The sequence below is a fragment of the Phragmites australis genome, chromosome 12 (genome assembly GCF_958298935.1).
Source record: "Phragmites australis chromosome 12, lpPhrAust1.1, whole genome shotgun sequence".
Lineage (NCBI taxonomy): Eukaryota > Viridiplantae > Streptophyta > Magnoliopsida > Poales > Poaceae > Phragmites > Phragmites australis.
In genome coordinates, this window is record NC_084932.1 from 26,552,508 (window position 1) to 26,573,362 (window position 20,855).

Genomic DNA, 20,855 nt, shown 5'->3' on the forward strand with positions numbered 1-20,855 from the left:
GAGAGGAAGAGAAGGCATCTTGTTAGCTAATTCTCGCACTCTCGAAGATGATTTCTCAAGAATCTACTAAAATATTTTTAGGGTTGGTATTAATCACAGTTGAGATGGACCTGCAATCACTGTTGAGATGGACATCCATACGCAGCCCCATGCAGCCAACCACTAAGTCGGTGATCTGGGCTGCTACCCCTATAAAAGCCAACCATCATGTATGCATGCCTCCATACAGCTCCACAAGTTCGGTCAATTAATTTACCCAGCTTCTTTGCAAAGCTAGCTGCCTCCCTTGTGCACAAAACTTGAGCATCGCAGACCGGCCGGCTCGATCATGTGGAGGCTGAAGATCGGCGAGGGGGTCGGGCCGTGGCTGCGGTCGGGTAGCAACTTCCTCGGTAGGCAGGTGTGGGAGTTCGACCCGGACGCCGGCACGCCGGATGAGCGTGCCGAGGTCGAGAGGCTGAGGCAGGAGTTCACCCAGCACCGCTTCGAGAAGAGGTTCTCCAGTGACCTCTTGATGCGACTGCAGGTAAAATGCATGGTACATTGGTACGATCAAAAAGTGTCTTCACATGCAAACAGAAAAACGGCTTGTTTGCATGTTGGAGGCATGCAGTTGATGTTTGATGGGAGGGAGTGAAAATTGAGGGGAACCTTTTATTTTAAAATGGTTTTAATTAGGTGTTTCGGTGGGATGTAAATTGGAATTTAAGAGCATATAATTCCCATTACTTTGAACTCCTCGAGGCTGGGAACTGCAATATTGCTGTTGTTTAAATAAAGAAGGATACATCTCAGCCCTTAGTGGTAACTTTGATTAGGTGCCTTACAAGCATAAACTATTTCTTTCGGCTATGTGAGTTCTTCCTTCCGTGATGAACTGTCAGCACCAGTAGTCCTACATTTTTTCTGTGGAATTTTTGGTTGGGAAATTCAAATGAATCATTGAGTGGTGTTTTATTTATTTTACCAAATAAGGGGTAGTGGCTTAAACAAGTCTTGTATATCATGTTGAAGTTTAATTGTCCATCATTCGTTATTAGTTTCAGCTTTTGAGTTCAATTGCTTGATGCACGTAACTCGATATGGTATCAAAGTCAGAGATCTTGAGTTTCGGTCCTAGCCGGCAACATTTAAATAAAGAAGTTGCAGCATGTCCCTATTGCACATTTGAGGCCTCAGAGAGCCTGCATGCAAGTGAGGGAGGATGTTGAAGTATTAGTGAATTTCCACCTTTCCTCATTGGATTAAGCTTTTGGGGTAGGTGTAGTTTCTTCCCTATAGTCACCCTCTCTATTTCTTTAAGCAGATGTAGTAGTTTCTTTCCTATAAGTGGCTAGATTAAGGGGGGTTTCTTGAGTTTACTTCATAGATGATTTAAATTATTCAAACCTCTTCGACATAACTCGAAATTCTTTCGTAAAGAAAACTTGAGACCATGACTGTGCTTAAGGAAGAAGTCCCTGCTAGCAACGTGTTAGTAGCCGCAAACACGCTATGTCAATATGGCCTATTCAAAGTTATACAGATGACAATGTTGATTTTTTTATATTGTATATCATGTGCACCGACCTTAAATAGTTCTGGAATAAAATTCTTATAATAATGTCCCGTATATATTGCAGTACGCAAAACAAAACCGTCTTCAGGCAGATATTCCAGCCATCAAGGTTGTAGAGAGTGCAGAAGCCACAGAAGATATCATATTAACATCACTGAGGCGAGCCCTCACTCAACATGCTGCTCTGCAAGCAGATGATGGTCATTGGCCTTGCGATTTCAGTGGGATTATGTTCATTATGCCTCTTACGGTACGTCTTTTATTTAATTTGGCTGTACCATTTGACTGTCTTACTCTAACATATCTTGTAGTGAATTGGTGGATATTACTACGAGAAAGTACTAACTTCATTGGGTTAGCCAATAAGGTTGTCTTTTCAAATATTTTTTAACTAAATGATCTTGAGATATTTCTCTTCTCAAAAAGTCGATTGTGTTCAATGCCTTCTATATAGCTCATATAAAGAGTCTTAGAAAAAAATTATATTTACAAAATGACATCCGAGAAATAATGGAGTTGATTGTCTGTGTCGTAGTTCATGAGCTCGATTTAGTATGACCACTTTACCAGATATGGAGGGTTCAATGTAATTCTTCGTTTAACAGACCTGAACTAACTGCAATGAAATGGCATACCATATGGTTGACTTGCATGCAACTTACGGGTATTCTGTATGTTCTGGATTTCCACAGGTATTCGCTCTATATGTCACTGGATCACTCAATACCGTCCTATCAGCAGAACATCGACATGAGATATGTCGCTATGTTTACAATCATCAGGCATGTCAACAACTGTCTAATTACATTTTGTGATAGTATTAGGTCAAATGTGCAGTACTATTCTTCCACATGTAGCAGACTATATGACAAAGTATATTTGTAATATAATCCTTCTAGAATGAAGATGGTGGTTGGGGCACACAAGAGTTGGGACCCAGCACTATGTTTGGTTCATGCTTAAACTATGTTACCTTAAGGCTTCTTGGCAAGGCATGCACGGATGACGCATTGACCAAAGGACGTGCATGGATTTTATCTCGTGGGAGTGCAGCTGCAATACCACAGTGGGGAAAGATATGGCTCTCGGTATGCTATTAAAATAAAAGAAACTATTAAAATAATATTTTCTTATATTTGTATGTGTTTGTGAATAAAGCAACTAGGCCCATGTTCTATGTCTAAAATTTATAGTTTCCCATAGGTATCATGCATAATATTTTTGAACCACTTATATGTTGGGTGTAACCTTTTGAGTATTGCTTCACCGATGCCAGTGGCTTGCTTGAACAACCACGTTGCCACCTCCAATTCTAATAATGACAACATTGACCAGTGGGGTCTTACGGTTTAGGGTTAAGTGAAGGGTTCATCGGTGACCCCAGGGTATAAATGAAAGGGGATGGTAGGTTGGCACCACGAAGTGGACCACCAGATGAAGGTTCAAAGGAAGGCAGTGACAGAAGGGGCAGAGTTAGGGTAGGGCATGGCTAGAAGGTTGCTGAGGCCATGCTGCTGCAGCAGGTGGCGCTGGTAGTGGAGGTGTCGCAGGAGGCGAATGCACCAGAGGTGGGCGCCCAAAGTTGCAGGGCAAGAGACCCGGCAGGGGTGAGGATGGTAGTAGACATAGACACGATGACAAAAAAGAGAGGTGGGAATAATAAGTTGTGGTTACACTGGACTGGTTGCATGATCCGCTAATTGTGCTACTCCTCGGGCTACAAAAGCCTCCTAACCTTTTATTCTAACAATCTTGAAGTAGGACAAAGTAAGATCCAAACATGGGTTTTTAGATGAACTATTTAATGTATGTATGTGCTATCATTTGAGTAAAAAAGTGATGATGAGTAGTACAGAACTATCATATCCGGATACCCTAGGGTTTTCTATCATTCTTGATGCATATCTTTATCTCCGAGAAGAGAATCCATGGACGTATGGAAACTGCCTGCAAATACCCAGGATATCTCATAAACAGGAAAGTTTATCTCCAATAACATGAAGGAAGACTCCAGAGGCCGTACGACGCCACCTCCCCACCCATATATATGCAGAGCCTGCGACCCTACGGAGGACAAGTCCCAACAATTAGATACAAGCCAACACACGATTAAAGCATGCAGAAGCTCTGCAACCACCAAGCCTTTCGTAGTTAGATTTGTATTAGCATATCCCCTCGAGTACACGTAAGGAAGCCATCCGACTAGGTTTAGATTCATCTAAGCTAGCCACGCACCCCCTTGTAACAGTCTCAGAGATCAGTGCAAGATAAATATGACGTAGGGCTATTATCCTAATAGAGGCATGAACCTGTGTAAAAACCCCTCTGTGTGTTCTTTTATTCGTCTACTCGAAGCATCCCCTACCTCTTCTACAAGTTCGTACGATTGGCGGTTCACCAATCGTCAATAGCTGGCGCCAACCATGGGAATCATGAAAATAGGCATTGAAACATCTACACGCGGCATGCTGTCGACTTCGCCCAAGCCTATACCGAGGACCGACTTCTCAGATGAGGGGTTCTACGACAAATTTACCCCTTCAACTGATGATCGATCGGGTGAACCTCGACGAAGAACTCTCCGGCAATGATTCTGGTTACAAGATAAGTCGCTTCATGGATCAATGCGCTAAGGACTATGGCATCGAGTTCGAACCACTCGGCTGCCAAGGCAATCGTGAATGCGATATTCACCATAAGTCAAGACCCTCCCACACAGCTTTCGACAACATGGATTGTCGAGACACCTACCCGGAGCAATCTGATGACAAATCCATGATGGACCTGAACTCCTCTGGTGGAGATTACCCCAAGAAGTCTTCTCCATCGGAGATAGGGATGATGACCTGGTCAATCATGATGATAATCCTACAAACACACAAATCCTTGGTGCTCTGGTCTGGGGCAACAGCCATCCTCCGTTGACCACACCTCCCCAGATCCAAAACCCTAACAGAGCGTAGGGTTTACCATATCCTGACCATCAGCAAGGGGCTTGGCGCTATAGATCTGCAACAGCATAGAGACTCCTCCTTCTACAAGAAGCTCTCATGTGCCCTCCGACTGTTGATCTGATAACCCCCGCCGGCAAGGGTTGGATAAGCTCGGTGACTGGCATGATGAAGGAGGCTCTCATTCAGACCGAGAACTCCCATCTGGTTGTTGCCGGGAATAGCTATAATGGGGGGAAGTCCCGCACCACCCCTCTCATGATGGATCAGACTCAAAGAGGCATAATCCCCAGAACAAGATGACCCAGGAAGATAATCGAGCAACTAACCTCTGCAAGAACTCGCTGGTCAAAGGTCATCCGATCAATGACATGCGTAAGGTTATCAACAAGAGAAGGCACTCAAAGACCCTCGAGGAGGCATCGACTGCACCTCGATGATCCGATCAGAGGACGCCCCAGCACCAATTGAGCTAGGGTCGGTCTCTGACCCCCGTGGATAAGACACATGTGGCCGCCCGGACCGAGCAAGGTGCCATCAATGGATGCCGGGCCTTCTCTCCGAATCTACACAACATGAACTAGCCGGTGAGATTCCGTATCGAGTCGATTGAGAAGTACAACAGGAGCATGAATCCTGTTGAGTTCCTCCAAATCTACACCACGGCTATCCAAGAGGCTGGTGGGGATGAGAAGATAATGGAAAATTACCTCCCCACAGACACTGAAGGGGCAGCCAGTACCTAGCTGACCAACCTATCACCAGGAACAATCTACTCGTGGGAGCAGCTCTGTGATGTAATTCGGGCTAACTTCTAGGGTACATATGTTCACCCTAGCATGAAAAACGATATCTAACATTGCGAGCAGACGAAGAAAGAAACCTTGTGCGAGTTTGTGCGCCACTTCAGCAACACCCGGAACACCATCCTCAAAATCAACGACTATGATGTCATCCAAGCATTCACTCAAGGGGTTAGGAGCATACGATGCATTGAAGATGTCACCAAGAAGGAGCCCGAGACGGTCAAAGAGCTTATGAAGATAGTCCATATGGTGGCCAAGGCCGAAAAGGCACCCCTCTTCATCAAGGAGAAGACCTAGGGCATCAAACAACCATAGCCTAGGCTCGACAACGACATGGCCAAGAGCAAGCGCAAGCAAAACTCCAAGGAGGGTAAGGGCAAGAAAGCCAAAGCTGATGAAGTTTTTGCAGATCTGCCCGACACCCGAACAGACAAGCGCTCTGATTCTTCCCAGGGCAAGAGCTATACACCAGGCACCGATGAACGTGACGACAAGCCTTGGTGCGATCTTCACCAGACCGACAACCATAGCCTCCACGAGTGCTACCTCTGGTAGAAGACGGTAAAAGTCAAGATCGAGAAAGTGGCTAAGGGCAAGACCCAAGTCGCAGCCCAAAGCAAGGACTCCAACTCCAGCAGCAGCGAGGACGACTCGGATCTGATGTCTTTCCAGCCGGACGAGAGGACTATCGACCACATGTTCGGTGATTTCACATCTTACAAGTCCAAGCGGCAGTATAAGACGGTGGTCTAAGAAGTCTTAGCTGCCATCCTCAAGGGTCGCCAGACCATTAAGTGGTCAGATATCGAGCTTTTCTTTAGTCATGATGATCGCATAGAGAACTTCGTACGGCCAGGCCACTTCCCAATAGTGGTCAAGCCTACGATCAACAACTGCAAGGTCACCCGAATGCTTATCGATGGAGGAAGCTCCCTTAACACCCTCTTTGCTGGTGCACTCGAAGTGATGAAGATCTCCTGATCTGCCATCAAGTCGGTTACACAAGCTTTCCACGGCATAGTACTTAGATCCTCAGCCACTCCCATTGGCCAGATATCGCTCCCCGTTACCTTTGGGAAGCATGACAACTTTGGCCAAGTTCATGACTATCGCACACTATGCTTATCAATGCGTGAAGATTCTAGGACTTGAGGGAGTCATTACTATCCGGGGTTGCCCTACGGTAGGTCTCCGTTGTGACAAGCGGAGTCTCGATATGGCGTCTCAACACCGACTTGCCAAGGAACCCAAGAGCTCAAGGATCAAGGTGAATGAGAAGCCTACATCATGACCACAACCACAACACTTCGACGAGCAAACCTGATAACCTGGGGATCTAGTTCCACGACTAGTTCAGAACTCATCTAATAGCGCTACACTACCCCGGAAGTAGTAGGGTCACTGATTATTGGCTTAATCTAGTATAGGTCTACAATAGCTTGTGGGTCATGAATTAGCTCTGTAAGTCCCAAGTGTAAGTACTAAGAGTACCTCGTAATAATAAAGATCATATTTCCTTTATTACATTTTGTGAAGAACCGTCCAAATTGTATTCTAATTAATTATTAGGGCGATCATTTGCACAATCGCGACCACAATGATTAACCAAAATCCAATCCCGGTAGTCCCGGTAAGTGTTTAATACCCAAGATCGTAACACGGGCCTTTACAACATACTTCATCAACTCAAGGCATAACAAAGAGCAAGTAATGAAATTATATTACAAGTTCTTAAGTTATTACAGATTTTCATCAATTAACAGAAACTTACACTAGGAGGACAAAAGCAGAACTTCACCTCCTAGCCGCTTAGAGATACTACGCAGCAGAAAATAAAGTCTATTAACAACAAAAGATAGGTGGAGCCTTTTGCCCTAAGGCACCACCCCAAAATGACATCACCAGAGTAGATGGCACTACTCTTGCCAGTCGCCAACATTAGCGGGCGTGAAGTAACCGAAAACTACCTCTTTCTGACCTACAAAACTCATCAAAGCAACGTGAGTATGAAGGTACTCGCAAGATATAATCCATAATGGGTACATATAATAACCCGACTCCAAGGATAATGCATCTGGATGAATTAGTAAGGAATCAGCCATAAGGTTAAGTGAATTTGTATGCAAAAGCAAAATTCAACTCAAGTATGTGAGCAGCTACACCTAACCACTTATACCCTTCTATCTTGAGATCAACAACATAAATATATATATAACTTGAAACATCTCAACTCATCATCAACCATCACAACTACTTCCCAACATACCATAACATCATTCCACATCGAGACTCTACGATTGATGCAAATGGACAGAAGCATGCTCATGACCGAGAGCACGACAATTCAAATTGTTCTTACACTCTGCAGGGTGGTACATCTTTGCCCACACGACTCGGGTCCATCCTCTTGGCCCCCCGAGATAACATTTCTCATACCTGAAACTACCCACTTGCTCATGCCCCTATGGCACCAGGGTTATCGTAAGTGTGTCTCGGACACCTCTGGCTCCCCGCCACCTTGCTTCTTCTCATTCTTTTTCTCTTATGTGTCATAGGACCGCAAGGCAAGTGTCAGCATGGCGTATGTTAATCGGCTCATTCGTCCATTATCCGAATATGTGGTAGTACGGAAAGTGCTAAAGCCAACTGCAACAACGGTCGGTGCTTAATCAACTCAGGCAGGCCTATAGCATCCGAGACTCCATTCTCGAGCCATCCCTATCGCCCGTCTAAATCTCGCCTCATCCTCACTATCTCATACATCCCAACATCATTATTAAAATTGTGAATATTACTAAGCCCTAAGCTCGCGAACGATGGTCAAACCACCACTCAACTTCTACCGAAGACCTATGCATTGCTAAGCATCTCAGATACTTTTTAAGTTAGACAACAACATGTTAAACCCAGGTTACAAGGATTAGGATTATCAGCAAATAAGGTAGAAGTAATGCATCAACATAGGTTCTACCCACATACCCGACACAGACTCGCTAACATGCATAGTATACATAAAGCGATAACTAATCAAATTAGTCTCGACATGATCCAAAGTATAAGGTGGAACATGCTTAGATGCTTGCCTTGGTGCCCAGCTTCATAATTAACAGCAACAAACTCTAGATCGCCCTCGATCACGCCTGCGTCACACACCGACCCTTCGTTCTCTAAAGAACGGCGCATGCAATGCGATGAGCATGAATAAGGTGCAATGAGGTATGCTACAAGAATCATCTGAATTGAAATGCAAAAGCTCATGGTATAATTGATTTACTTAAGGTCAGTGCAAAACAGACCTTAATTAAGCTAGCTATCAAGATTAAATGAACTTCAATAGTTTAAAAAACACTTTCATACAAAAGTATATTTTTACTATATAGCACTGATCATAACATGAATTGTCCAAGTGGTTTCATAATTTTAGGATTTTGCCTTAATTAACTGTGATTTAATTAAGCTGAAACACATTTAATTAATTAATTATCAGAAAGTATTTCTTGAGTTTCAACATTTTTAACATGTAGTTCATACTCATACGAAGCTAACGCAACTGGTCTCATAATTTTTGGAGTTCATATGACTTAACTACGAAATATACAAGCTATCAGCAACGTAAACAAATAAAAGAAAAATATCTGATAAACAGTAACTCATAAAGTTCCGGGTCTCGATCGGAAGTTCCAACCTACCAGAAGTTCTGGATGAACTTCCGAATGACCCTCCTCTGTCTTGGTCATAGTGACAACCTAGAAGTTCCAGATGAACTTCTGGATGACCCTCCTCTGTCTTGGTCATCGTGACAACCCGAAAGTTTTGGATTAGGCCGGAAGTTTCAGATTGAACTGGCAAACATAAGTTCGCAATGATTTCCTTGCCGATTCAACTTGCGTGTTAAAACCCATCCCACATGAGCATGTGTTGGCACTAAAGCATGGATTCTAGACTTAAATTACCCACTTCACAAGCATGATTCACTAGCTCTTGCTCATCCAAACATTCCCCTACAGGCTCCAAAGCAACAAGAATGAAGCGGTGTTCACAACTACAATATCACAGCCCAAAAACTCGACCTTAACCAAACCAAAACGTGCATTCTCACCATGGAGATGAGGAGATCCTAGGATACTTACCCAAGATCCTTCTTGAGGTTGGTGACCGTTGGGTGAAGGAGAAAACGGAGGAAAAAGCTTAGGGAAGAGAGGTCAAGCTGCTGCTCCTTGTGGCTTGATTTTTGCTTCTTGAGGGAGGATTTGGGGGAGAAATTGGTGATTTGAGGGAGGGAGAGCTACTGCTCTCCTTGGCTGGTTCGTTGGGAGTGAGGGAGCGTGAGAGTGAGAGAGAGTGAGGGAGAGAGCTGCTGCTGCAGCTCAAGGAGAGGGAGGGGAGTGGGCCAGCTCAAGTGGGGCCCACTTGTTAGTGTATCATGTCCATTACAGCTGCTATTTCCCTTTCTTTATCTCCCTAGTTTCTTTCTCCCTTTAAATCACCCAACCCGAGGTGCTCTAGTGCTCCAAAAATTCTAGCAATTATGGTGCAGCGATTTAATACGAGATGAACCCATTTTAAATGGATTCACCCACAACTCCTATGCGGAACTTAAACTAAAAGAAAACTCTAAGGTCGGGTATTTTCATAACTCTTATCAAATTTTAAGTCGCCATGGGAATTAACAAGCACTCAACAATGCTCAATGATTAAACATGATGCTCATGATGCATGATTATGCTTAATGATATGTCTACGAGATTTAGGATGTGACACGTTTTCTTCATTTAGACTGCTTACCTGGGAAACCTTTCTGAGCAGACAGTCGGGGGCTTAACAAGTATTTAGTACTGGAAACCGAAAATGACATATTGTGTACATTCTGAAAGCCGATTCTAATGAGAAGGGAAGGACCGCTACGTTGCAACGTCGGAGTTGCAAAAAGGGTGTTATGACGCCTTCCACTCAGGCGGACCTAAGGCTGGCCATAATAAGCTCTCTGACTAGTGACTAATGAGTCTTGAACTAATCAAAGGAAGAAGTAAGTAAGGATATCACGATATATTTTGTAATATTAGTTGTCATATTACTAATTAGATCAATATACATTTTCCCTATTTCGATCCAATGCCTTAAAAGCTGAGGTAAGCCCCTATTCGGGTATTTACGCCCATGTGCGCACTCAGATTTCTAGACTGGCTATCTAGGAACTCTTCCCCGATAACCAGTCGGGGGCTTCATATGTACTCAGACTACAAAAGCTTGTTGTACGTGCCACAAAAATTGTTTTCTAATGAGTAGGGAAGACCATCTTTGAACCACGGAGAGCCTTATCGAGTCCATGAGCGCCTAAAAGCTAAGATATTTTTCGCTCAAAGTCTGACCTAAGGTAATCGTGATGAACATCCCGACAAGTGGTTTCAAAACTCCTTAAGTTACTTGGAAGATACAATTCAAAGGTCGAACACTTGTTTAAACGTCCCTTGTAGTCATGAAGATTCACAGTCATACATAGGCATTACAGTAGAAATAGGAACTTTTGGTTTAACAAGATTTTGAGCTCTTTTATAGATAAGCTAAAGGAAAATAAAGAGGTTTGCAAGAAGCCATAAGATCTACTCAACGCCGGGCTATGGAGGAAGAAAGAAGACAAGTCAAGGAAGTATCTCCCTCCTCATTCTCCTCTCTGACTACTGCTATCATCATCGGCAATGTGGAGGATGAGGATGGTGTGAAGGCCCTGGCTCCTCACCATCATCGTCGGTGTTGCTACCCTGGCTATTCCCTTCGGCCGTCCTCACCGGCGTCACTTGAGGACGAAGGCGAAGAAGAAGCCGAGACCTTGCCATCTTTAACAGAGACGATGTTGGTTGCCTCCTTTTTCTCTGCCTCAGCTGCCGCCTCTTCTTCCCGTATCTCTGCCTCCAAGAGGTCCTAGTCCACTTCATCTTGGACTGGGGATGACTCTTTGGGTGCCAAGGGCTTACCATCTTTACCAAGGACGCCACTGGTCGCCGCCTTCTCTTCAACCTCCTCGACGAAGGAGATGTTGACGACTTATGCAACAGAGCTAGACATGGCGGGAGATGATGGTGGCATTAGAGGATAATACTCTGGTGAAGATGGAGACTCCATGATTGAACTTTGGTTTGGTGCAGTGAGGCCTCATCGCCTAGGGGCTTTTAAAGGCTTCACGGTCAAGGAGACGGTGTCTCTTTGCCTTCGAGCATCAAATGCCCGGCACGGCCTCATAATGGCTCACGGGAAACCAAGCGCCAATCAGTCGTCAAATCGTGTCTTTTTGGCTAGCTCACGCAAACAAAGAGGTGGCCTCTTGATGCGTTTAATTAACTGTTGTGTTTTTCAATGCGAGCGGGGTGGTTGAGAGGACAGAACATTACTTCATCGTACTTGTGCGGTTCTTTTTGTCAGCTAGAGAATCTCTTCACCACCACGTAAAACTTCTGCTATGACAGTTCAACTTTCAAACCTAGCTTGCTATAAGTCTTCTCCTCCCCATCATTTTGCAAGGTTGGGACGATATTTTTGAGCGAATCAGAAATCCTGCTCAGATGGAATACCTTCTCGAGGACTCACTTGAGAAGTCGAAGGCATTTAGAATCCCGAATAGATGATCTGAGAACCCCGAGAACCCGGTCGGGCATGCTATCCTAATTGGGAACCTGAGTTCTACTCGATGATTCGGTTGGTCAAAATGCTTATCTTTGCTAACCAGGTTTTTGATCCGTCGAAGCCCTATTTCACATACTAGTGGGGGGCTTGACGATGACTAGTATAGAACTAACATATCTGGATACCCTAGGGTTTTCTGTCATTCTCATGGCATATCTTTATCTCCAAGAAGGAAATCCCTGGACTCATGGAAACTGTCTGCAAATACGAAGGATATCTCATAAATAGGGAAGTTTATCTCCAAAAATAGAAAGAAAGACTTCAGAGACCGTATGACACCCCCTTATATATGCGGAGCCTGGGAACCCAGCGGAGGACAAGTCCCGACAATTCGATACAAGCCAACACACACCATTGAAGCCTGCGGAAGCTCTGCAACCACACAACCTTTCGCAGTTAGATCTGTATTAGCATCTCCCCCTGACTACACGCAAGGAAGCTGTCCGACTAGGTTTAGATCCATCTAGGCTAGTCATGCACCGCCTTGTAACAGTCTTAGAGATCAATACAAGATAAACAGAACGTAGAACTATTATCCTAAGGGATGTCTAAACCTGTATAAAAACTTCTCTGTGTGTTCTTTGATTCATCTACTCAAATCATCATCTACCTCTTCTACGAGTTCGTAAGAAACCAGACCAAAATTGATTTCAATTTTTTCATATTGTATGGTGTTTTTAGTTGGGATGTTTTCACTTCAATTATCATGGAGTATATAACTCGAATTGTAATTTTTTTAAAGAATAGTAATTGGCCTCAAGACAAGTATTACAACAAGCAGTAGCTCATCAAGTAAAAGATGACAACGATCGCAGACAGAGAGCCATGGCGCGCAAAATTATTTTAATTATTAGTTAGTGACTTCTTGTATCAATATAAAGGAGAATTCAATAGCTAACTCTAGTTAAAACTGGGTTCAAACTATCAGCTTTTTTTTTTCTAAATTGTTTTCACTTTGATGTTGTGGAGGCACGGTCTGAACAAAATAGCTAGTGTCAGGCTCTAGGTTCAATAGATCCTTCTTCTTTGAACCTAGGTCTTATTAAAAATGTTATTACATTTATATATAAATTATTATTTACTGGCTAAGAATGGACTAATTCAAGATATTCATCTTTTCAAATGAAGGTGATCGGTTTGTACGATTGGTCTGGAAATAATTCGATCATTCCTGAATTATGGCTTGCACCACATTTTCTTCCATTTCATCCAGGTACTTGTTTCGTTTCTCAGGACAGTTATAATTGAACCTTTCATATAGCTAATGTCCCAACATAAAAATTCATTTTGATGTTCCACATTTATTATTACTGTCCCATTAGCCATCACTGTCACCTATTATTCGATTATAAAATAGCTGGTTGAAACGAATGCGTTGGTGATCTGTATTGGACATTGTCAATTTGTTTTTACCGAATGTTCTTTATATCGATCATGTATCCATAAGGACATTTTCATCTTTTTGCAGCAAAATATTGTGTTCGCGAGATTATTAGGGTTTTGGGTTTATAACATGCATTCGGTTTATAATATTTCAAACTTATAACTAAGGTAAGATTAGGCCAGTTATTGAAGGCTATTTCAATTCCAATGTGCATGTTTCAATGGTGAATCAAGAGTTGAGTCACTGATTTTTTAGGGAAAAATAATTTTTTTACACCCTGTTTTCAACCAATTAACACCACAAATCATTTTGTACCAAGTTATACTAGATGGTAAAAAGAATAATGGATTACCTCGGGAACACTACGTGATGAATGATTGCTCTGTTTTCATTTCATTTATAAGTCAATCACATGTTGACGACATATTTGCGATGGGATGGGCCATTAGTTTCTGTTGACCTTATCTCACTTGTTTTCATCTGGTTCCCCATTAACATCCATTTTGTTTACAATATTCTAAACTATGTATACTAAGTATGATAATATTATTCCTAGTTTTGAGAGGCTAGTTTTAGAAAATAATGAATCAAGTGTTATTGTGTCAAGGCTATGTTTATTTGGCCCTGGCTTTTCTAACAAGAGCTTCTTGATGGCTGCCCCGAGAAGCGACTGAAAAGCCAAGCTGTGAGAAGCCAAGCCACTTCATAGGGCTGGCTGTTACTTGGATTTTATTTCAAGGCTAAAATATCTAAAATAAACTTTTATAAAAATCTTGAAATTATAAAGGTTCATATTGTCATTGTGTGGATTGCAAAATTAGTCATGTTTGAATAAATTATTTGTAATTTAAAAAAAATTGAAATCCAAATTATTGACTTTGTAATTCAAAATTAGAAAACAAATATATGGAGTTTGAGCTCTATATACTCGTAATTTGAAAAGTAGAAACTAATTTTTTTTAATTCTAGGTTTCAAATTTACACAATTTGAATATTAGTTTCAAATATTTGAAAGTTTTGAAATATAGAACTCAAGTTCTTGGTTTCATATTTTGGATTTGAAACTATAAAATTACCCCAACTTCAGCATGGAGAGGCCAAATAAGTAAAGAACACATGTTTAACCCATCAAATGCCAGTTTTACTCCAACATGGGTGCCGTTGTTTGACTTGTTGGGATCCTTTTCTATTTATCTCTTGACATGCTAAATACATCTTGGAATCCGGCACAGGTGCAGTTGCCGGCTAGTCAAAAAGAAAATTAGGACTTGGGTGTCTGAGTAACATTGCCAAACGCACCTTCCAACCAACTTCTGATTTTTAGTTGTGATGAGGATATATAATTATTATTATATATTCTATAAATATAGTATATCTATAAGGGGTATAGATCCACATGCGTATCTTACTTGATTTGGTATGGTTTATAACCACCACGAAGAAATGTATGGAGATAAAGTATAAGAAAGGTAATCATATTGAATAGGGAAGTCATCCCTATTCGGAAAGGGTCTCCTAGATATCCGGGAGAAAAATATTTTGGAAGGGATTGCAGTCGGAGAAGTCCGGTAGGTTACGCCCACCTTACCCCAACTATAAAAGGAGTGGAGCGAGTACATCCAAGACACGCCAATCTACAGAAGCACAAGCCTCATAGCACCAAAGCAGCTCGTGCATTCAGATCTACAAAGTCGTGAAAACCCAGAACAAGCCTAATCGGGTAGGAACCATCAACACCCAGCAAAGATCCAAGATAGAAACAACCATCATCCGATTACGGCTTTAGCAATACGAACATGGAGAAATCTGCCTAGATTCTTATGACTAGATCTATACTCACCCCTTGTTGTAAACTCTGATCTTGAGATTAATCATGGAAAGACATGATGTATGGCTATTATCCACTCAGAGGCCTGAACCTATATAGGCGATATTCTTCTATGACCACATAGGTATCCCTATATTTTACATTATAAATATTTAGCAGTCGTGTACAATTCCTCAATAGCTGGTGCCGTCCATAGAGATACGATTAGATCAGTTGACATCGGAAGATATCACATCTCCAACCATGGTTGACACAGAGCATAGGTCCTATAGTGACTTTGGACCTAACATTTATGGCAAACCCGACAAGTTACCAGAGATTAGCCAACCTCCGAAGACAATCTACGACCAACCGACTCTCGAGTCCGTTGGTCAAGACGGTCATCCAAGCGATCGTATGGTAAGGGATTGAGTCATCTGACCACCAAGTTTGTCCCACCTCCCAATGGCGTTAGCTACCCAATTTAGGACTCCGATGGGGAAATCCTAGAGGACGAGCCCCGATTTTCTGAGTTTGATGCCTTCTCCTCCTCCTCTTCTTCCAATGATGACTAGGAGCATCATGAGGTCAACATTCTTTCGGTTGGGAGTCAGCTAAATGATGGTACTGCAAAGAGTGCCGCCCACCCTAATTGTGGGGATGACTTACCCACCCTAATTCCTCCAGGGAATCCCCCGCGAATGCTAGCAATGACCAAGGCCAAGACAACGAGGTTACTCTAATCAATTGGAACCTCTTTGGCCAGTTCAGTAGCGTTGAGCTCATCTCCAACATGACATGACAACTAGAGCGTGACAGGGCTCTCCTTTTCACCATCCCGAAAGAAGGGCAAAGGAGCCCAGTCGCCATGTATTGGATGCAAGAGATGACGGGATGTATCGTCAGGGCCCAACAGTAGGCGGAAGCCTTGGCCCGATGTGCCCAAAGAAATAACTATCGTATACGCACCTTAGGTAGTCGTATACGGTAGTTATATACCACTCATCGTCAAAAAGGTGCGCCACCTCTTCTGCATGGCATTTGTGCTCCAACTCAGAGCATCGCCTCTCTTCAGCCAGCTTAGATCAGAGTCTCTCCGACTCCATGGAAGGGGTTTAGAGGGAAGAGATGAGATTCCGCATTGAGGGGATGATCTCTTCGAGCTGTACAGGCATTCAAATAAACATAAGAATTGGAAAGAGAAAAAAATTCAAAGCCCACCATACCCAGACAAGTACCTGGGTGTCACTTTCGGGCATCGGGGATGAGGGTGCCTCGGGAATCAGGGACTCAGGACCCACCAACAAATTCGGCGAAGCAGGGTCTTCGGATCGTTCCCGGGTAGGATCCTTTTACATCGTGATAGAAGTTTTGGCAGCCTCTCAATTGCCCACCATCATAAACAAGTCGGCGATTGCGGCAACTAATCCATCCGTCGCACCAGGTAGTTCTTCCCTGGGAAAAGCAATGCTTGTGGTGGCAGGAATCATAGAGTCCCTTGAGAAGCAATGCTTGTGAAGGCCTAGGGTCTCCCTCCCTCGGAAGAAGGCTTATGCGGCTAAAATCCAAAACCATGTTCAAAACATGTTAACCAAAAAGTGAATCGACTCAAAACCATGCTTGCACATGCTTACCTCAGAAGATAGGGCTAATGAGGAGGTGAGGGAGATCTACCCTATGTGTTAGCTGATCCACCATTCTCCCCCGAGATGACCGGCGATAGGTGATCCCTCGAGCCAGGCACAGACTCCAATGACTCGACAGTCGACAGATTCACCAAAGAAGTCGATTGTTCCTCTGACACGGAAGCTTGCTCCGGTGGCTCTCCCAGCGGGGATGAGGTAGACGCAGCCGGGGGCTGGTCTGGCTCGAGTGGAGCATCCCATTGAAGCGTCAGGGAGGAGAGGACTTGGACCATGGCATCTTCGAAGGCGGTACTCGCGCTATCTCTGCTAAGTACTCTCCACTGCTGCCCCGCGATGGTTTTTCTCAGCAGCTTCAAAGGGTGACGTTCATCCAAGCTGGAGGAAGAACGAATGTGCACGACAACACAGACCTCCAGCTTACTCGCCCTAGAAGGAGCTGCTCGGGATGATGACTCGAGCTGAGGGAGAAGTTGTAACGACTACAAGATTATGGTTATTACTCGGAAACAAAAGGTTTCCAACTCATATAAAGATAAAGGCCTATACCCTAATGGTGTCTCCCATGACAATAGTCGGAAGGTCGCAAAATGCCTTCGGGATATCGTCACGATTGCCCAGGAAGTGATCGGCAAAAAGGTATTTAGCCCTTTGTGGAACAGGCTCTTCAGGAAGAATTGCACCTATGAAGTGGAATTTCCTTTAGCAATTGTTACAATCAGGCAAACATAGTAAGAGATGCCATGATGATGCCTTATCGTCAGGGGTGTCTCTGGTCGGATCAAACGACCTCGAGTACTTTCAGGCTGAATGGTCCCTAGCCTTCAAGGGGCTGATGCGGCACTGATAAAGTCGATCGCCATGTCCCAGGCAATCAACCCTCGCCCTTTGAGGTTCTTGATCGCCTCGAGGAGCACCTAGACTTAGACCATCTCCAACAGAGTCTGTATCCAGTGCTACAGTGTAGAGGAGAGAGAATCTGGGACCCCAAATTTGTCGAATTACTGTAGCAACCGCAACACTATTTGTAGATGTTGACTGTGTGTCCGGAGGGATGAGAAGAGTAGTAGAATGTAGGAAATATGGTAGCTGTTGGAGATAGAAAAAATAAAGAGTATTGTAATAGTTTTAGAGGATGCTGTAATAGTGTTATAGGAGATGAATTTTTAGAGTATCTATTGGAGATGGCTTTAAGAAGTTACTTGGACTCATGATTGCTAGTAGGGATTCTTCTCCACCCAAGTTGTACTCGAGAGGTCCATAAGTGGTGCACTCATAGTAACCCCGACTACAAAGCCTTGGTTGAGATGGCGAGATGCTCGCTAGATACACCACTCCTAAGGACAAATCCAGCTAAGCCCGAGCCACGCCTTGAGAAGATCTTCAAATGGTAGAAGTAGCAGAAGAAAGGGAGCAAAGGCCTCACCTCAATAAATGCCTTGTAGAGATGGACAGAGACTATAAAGGAATTGGGGTTGAGGTGGACGAGATTTACGCCATAGGAGGCAAGAACCTCCAAGAGGAATGTAGAGGCTGGAAGTTAATGTCCGCAGGATCAGACTCCACGGGATTAGACTCCATGAAGGAAGCAAGCCTTCCCCGCCAGTCTGCTGAGGTGGGATTTGCTCATTTCCAAAATCTATCATCCATCGGGGGAAGAGGCCATTGAAGAGCGCTTTGGGAATGAAGGTCGAAGAAAGAGGAAAGATTTTCTAATGGCAGAAAATTTGCAAAGGAGTAAGGACTAGTGACCACTTACTACTTCTAGTTATAAAGGCAAATGGGGTAATAATGGCTCCTTTCGTGAAGTCGTGATTACCGTGCCCGTGGCAACGGTAACATTTTTTATAATTGATTCGTCGTATTTTCTCTCACTTTCTTTTTGACTGGCAGCCTGACGTCTCGGGTGCACTCAAGTGGTGATGTGCATTAAATGCGATGTTGATCGAGAAGGGAGACATGATGGTTGGACATTACTCAAGTGTTGTTGCAACTAGAGTTATTCCCGATCATGTGATTTTTGTCGGACTAAGGTTTTTCTATTCAAAGGGGTCATTGATTGGGTCAAAGTTCTTATTCGATCGAATGTTGTTCTCGATTAGGAAGGAGGCGGCCTTGGTGAGGACAGGTACTTGGGTAGGTTGAGAATCTCAGCACCAAGGGGAAAACTCAACAAGAACATAGAGAAAATTTTATAAGGGTTTTTCTTTCATTAAGATAGATAAAGACTGTACATCAAAAGGTGTCAATTCACACCACAAAATTCTCAAGTCCTAGGATATCATTGACTCGAGATGACTTAAAAAAAGAGACGAAGCCTAGTAGAAGAGTCTATGCCTTTGGTTCCTTCCTCCTAGTGAGGTGTTGTGGCTAATGGATACGAAGTTGCTCGTTGTCCCATAAAATCGTCATCGAACGAAGAAGAAGAAAAAGATAATGAGAAGCTGGAGGATTCCCGACTGCCTGCTTTTCTCTTTCTTCCTTTTCACTTCCTCCTCGAGGAGGCCAAGTCAATCTCCTCCTTATATGGAGCCTGACTGCCGAGGTCTGATAGTTTATCTGGCCACTCGAACTCCACCTTGATGACATCTTCACCTCCCGCTACTTCTGTCCCCTCCTCCTCATCGGAGGAGATGACGATGATCTTTGGGGTCACCACCGAGAGGGCGGGACAATGTGGTGGAGCATTAGGTGGGGAAGCTTACTATAGAGGCAGTGGCCCCACCAACGATGGCGAGGGAGATACCAGTGGTGGGAATCTCAATTCCCTTGACAAAGAGGATGATGAGGAAGCTATTGCTGCGAGGCCGGAGGAAGATGAAGCAAGGGAGAGGGTTTTGACTTGAGTGCTAGGATAGTGTGAATGTAAGTTTACAGGATAACACCCAGGGAGTCTCCATTTATAAAGGCACAACATCCTATGGATATCCACCTCACAAGCAAGACCGGCGCCATCTAACATTAACAACAGGCGTGACCCTTTGACTCTCGATGGGGTATGGCGGGAGTTTAAGCGCACTTTAAGTAATTACCCATGGTCTCCGAGATAATCTAGCAGGGGGTCTAATCATGTCAACTCCCCTCAGATGTCACGTACACTTAATAGGGAACTAATGATAAGGAGGGAGGAGTTGAAAATTTTCTCAAATCCTCTAGTCAAAGGAAGTTCCATGATACATTTGCTTTAAGACTTGATTCGATCAAAACTCCCTTTTGGCGGACCTGCCTCATTCAATCAGAAGAATTCCTAATTAGGAGGGGAATGGTTTAGCAAAAAAAGGACCTCTTGACTAGAAAATTTTTGGCAAAGTTAAATCTTTTCATGTACCAGCAACTCTTTTCTGAGCTGATGAAGATATATAATTATTATTATTATATATTTTATAAATATAGTATATCTATAAGGGGTATACGATCCGCATGCGTATCTTACGTCATCTGGTATGGTTCGTAACCACCATGGAGAAAGGTATAGAAATAAAGTATAAGGTAGGTAATCATATCGAATAGGGAAATTATCCCCTATTCAGAAAGGGTCTCCTAGATATCTAGAAGAACAATAGTTTTGAAGGGATTTCACTCAGAGGAGTCCGAGTAGGTTACATATGCCTTACCCCAACTATAAAAGGAGGGGAGTGGATAGGTCCAAGACATGCCAATCTACATAAGCACAAGCCTTATAGCACCAACGCAACTCATGCATTCAAATCTACGAAGTCGCAAAACCCTAGAGTAAGCCGAGTTGGCTAGGAACCATCAACACCCAGCGAAGATCCATAGTAGAAACAACCATCATCCAACTAAGGCTTTAGTAGTAGGAACACGGAGAAATCCACCTAGATTCTTAGGACTAGATCTATACACACCTCTGTTATAAACTTTGATCCTGAGATTATTCAAGGCAATACAAGACGTAGGGATATTATCCACTCGGAGACCTGAACCTATATAAATCTCGTGTCCTTCTTTGCGATATTCTTCTCCACCACACAGGTATCCTTATATTTTACATTATAAATATTTCACAG

The 20,855-nt window shown here is 43.4% G+C and overlaps 1 protein-coding gene across 1 annotated transcript in view; it reads left to right on the forward strand.

Moving 5' to 3' along the window:
* The first annotated feature begins 239 nt into the window (after positions 1-239).
* Positions 240-20,855, forward strand: part of LOC133887485 (achilleol B synthase-like) — a 43,962-nt gene continuing 23,346 nt past the window's right edge. Inside the window, exons 1-5 of the mRNA XM_062327454.1 lie at positions 240-526; positions 1,623-1,808; positions 2,251-2,340; positions 2,458-2,646; positions 13,122-13,206. Of these exons, the coding sequence (XP_062183438.1) occupies positions 329-526; positions 1,623-1,808; positions 2,251-2,340; positions 2,458-2,646; positions 13,122-13,206 (748 nt within the window). The 5' untranslated portion in view covers positions 240-328. The remainder of the gene's footprint in view (positions 527-1,622; positions 1,809-2,250; positions 2,341-2,457; positions 2,647-13,121; positions 13,207-20,855) is intronic.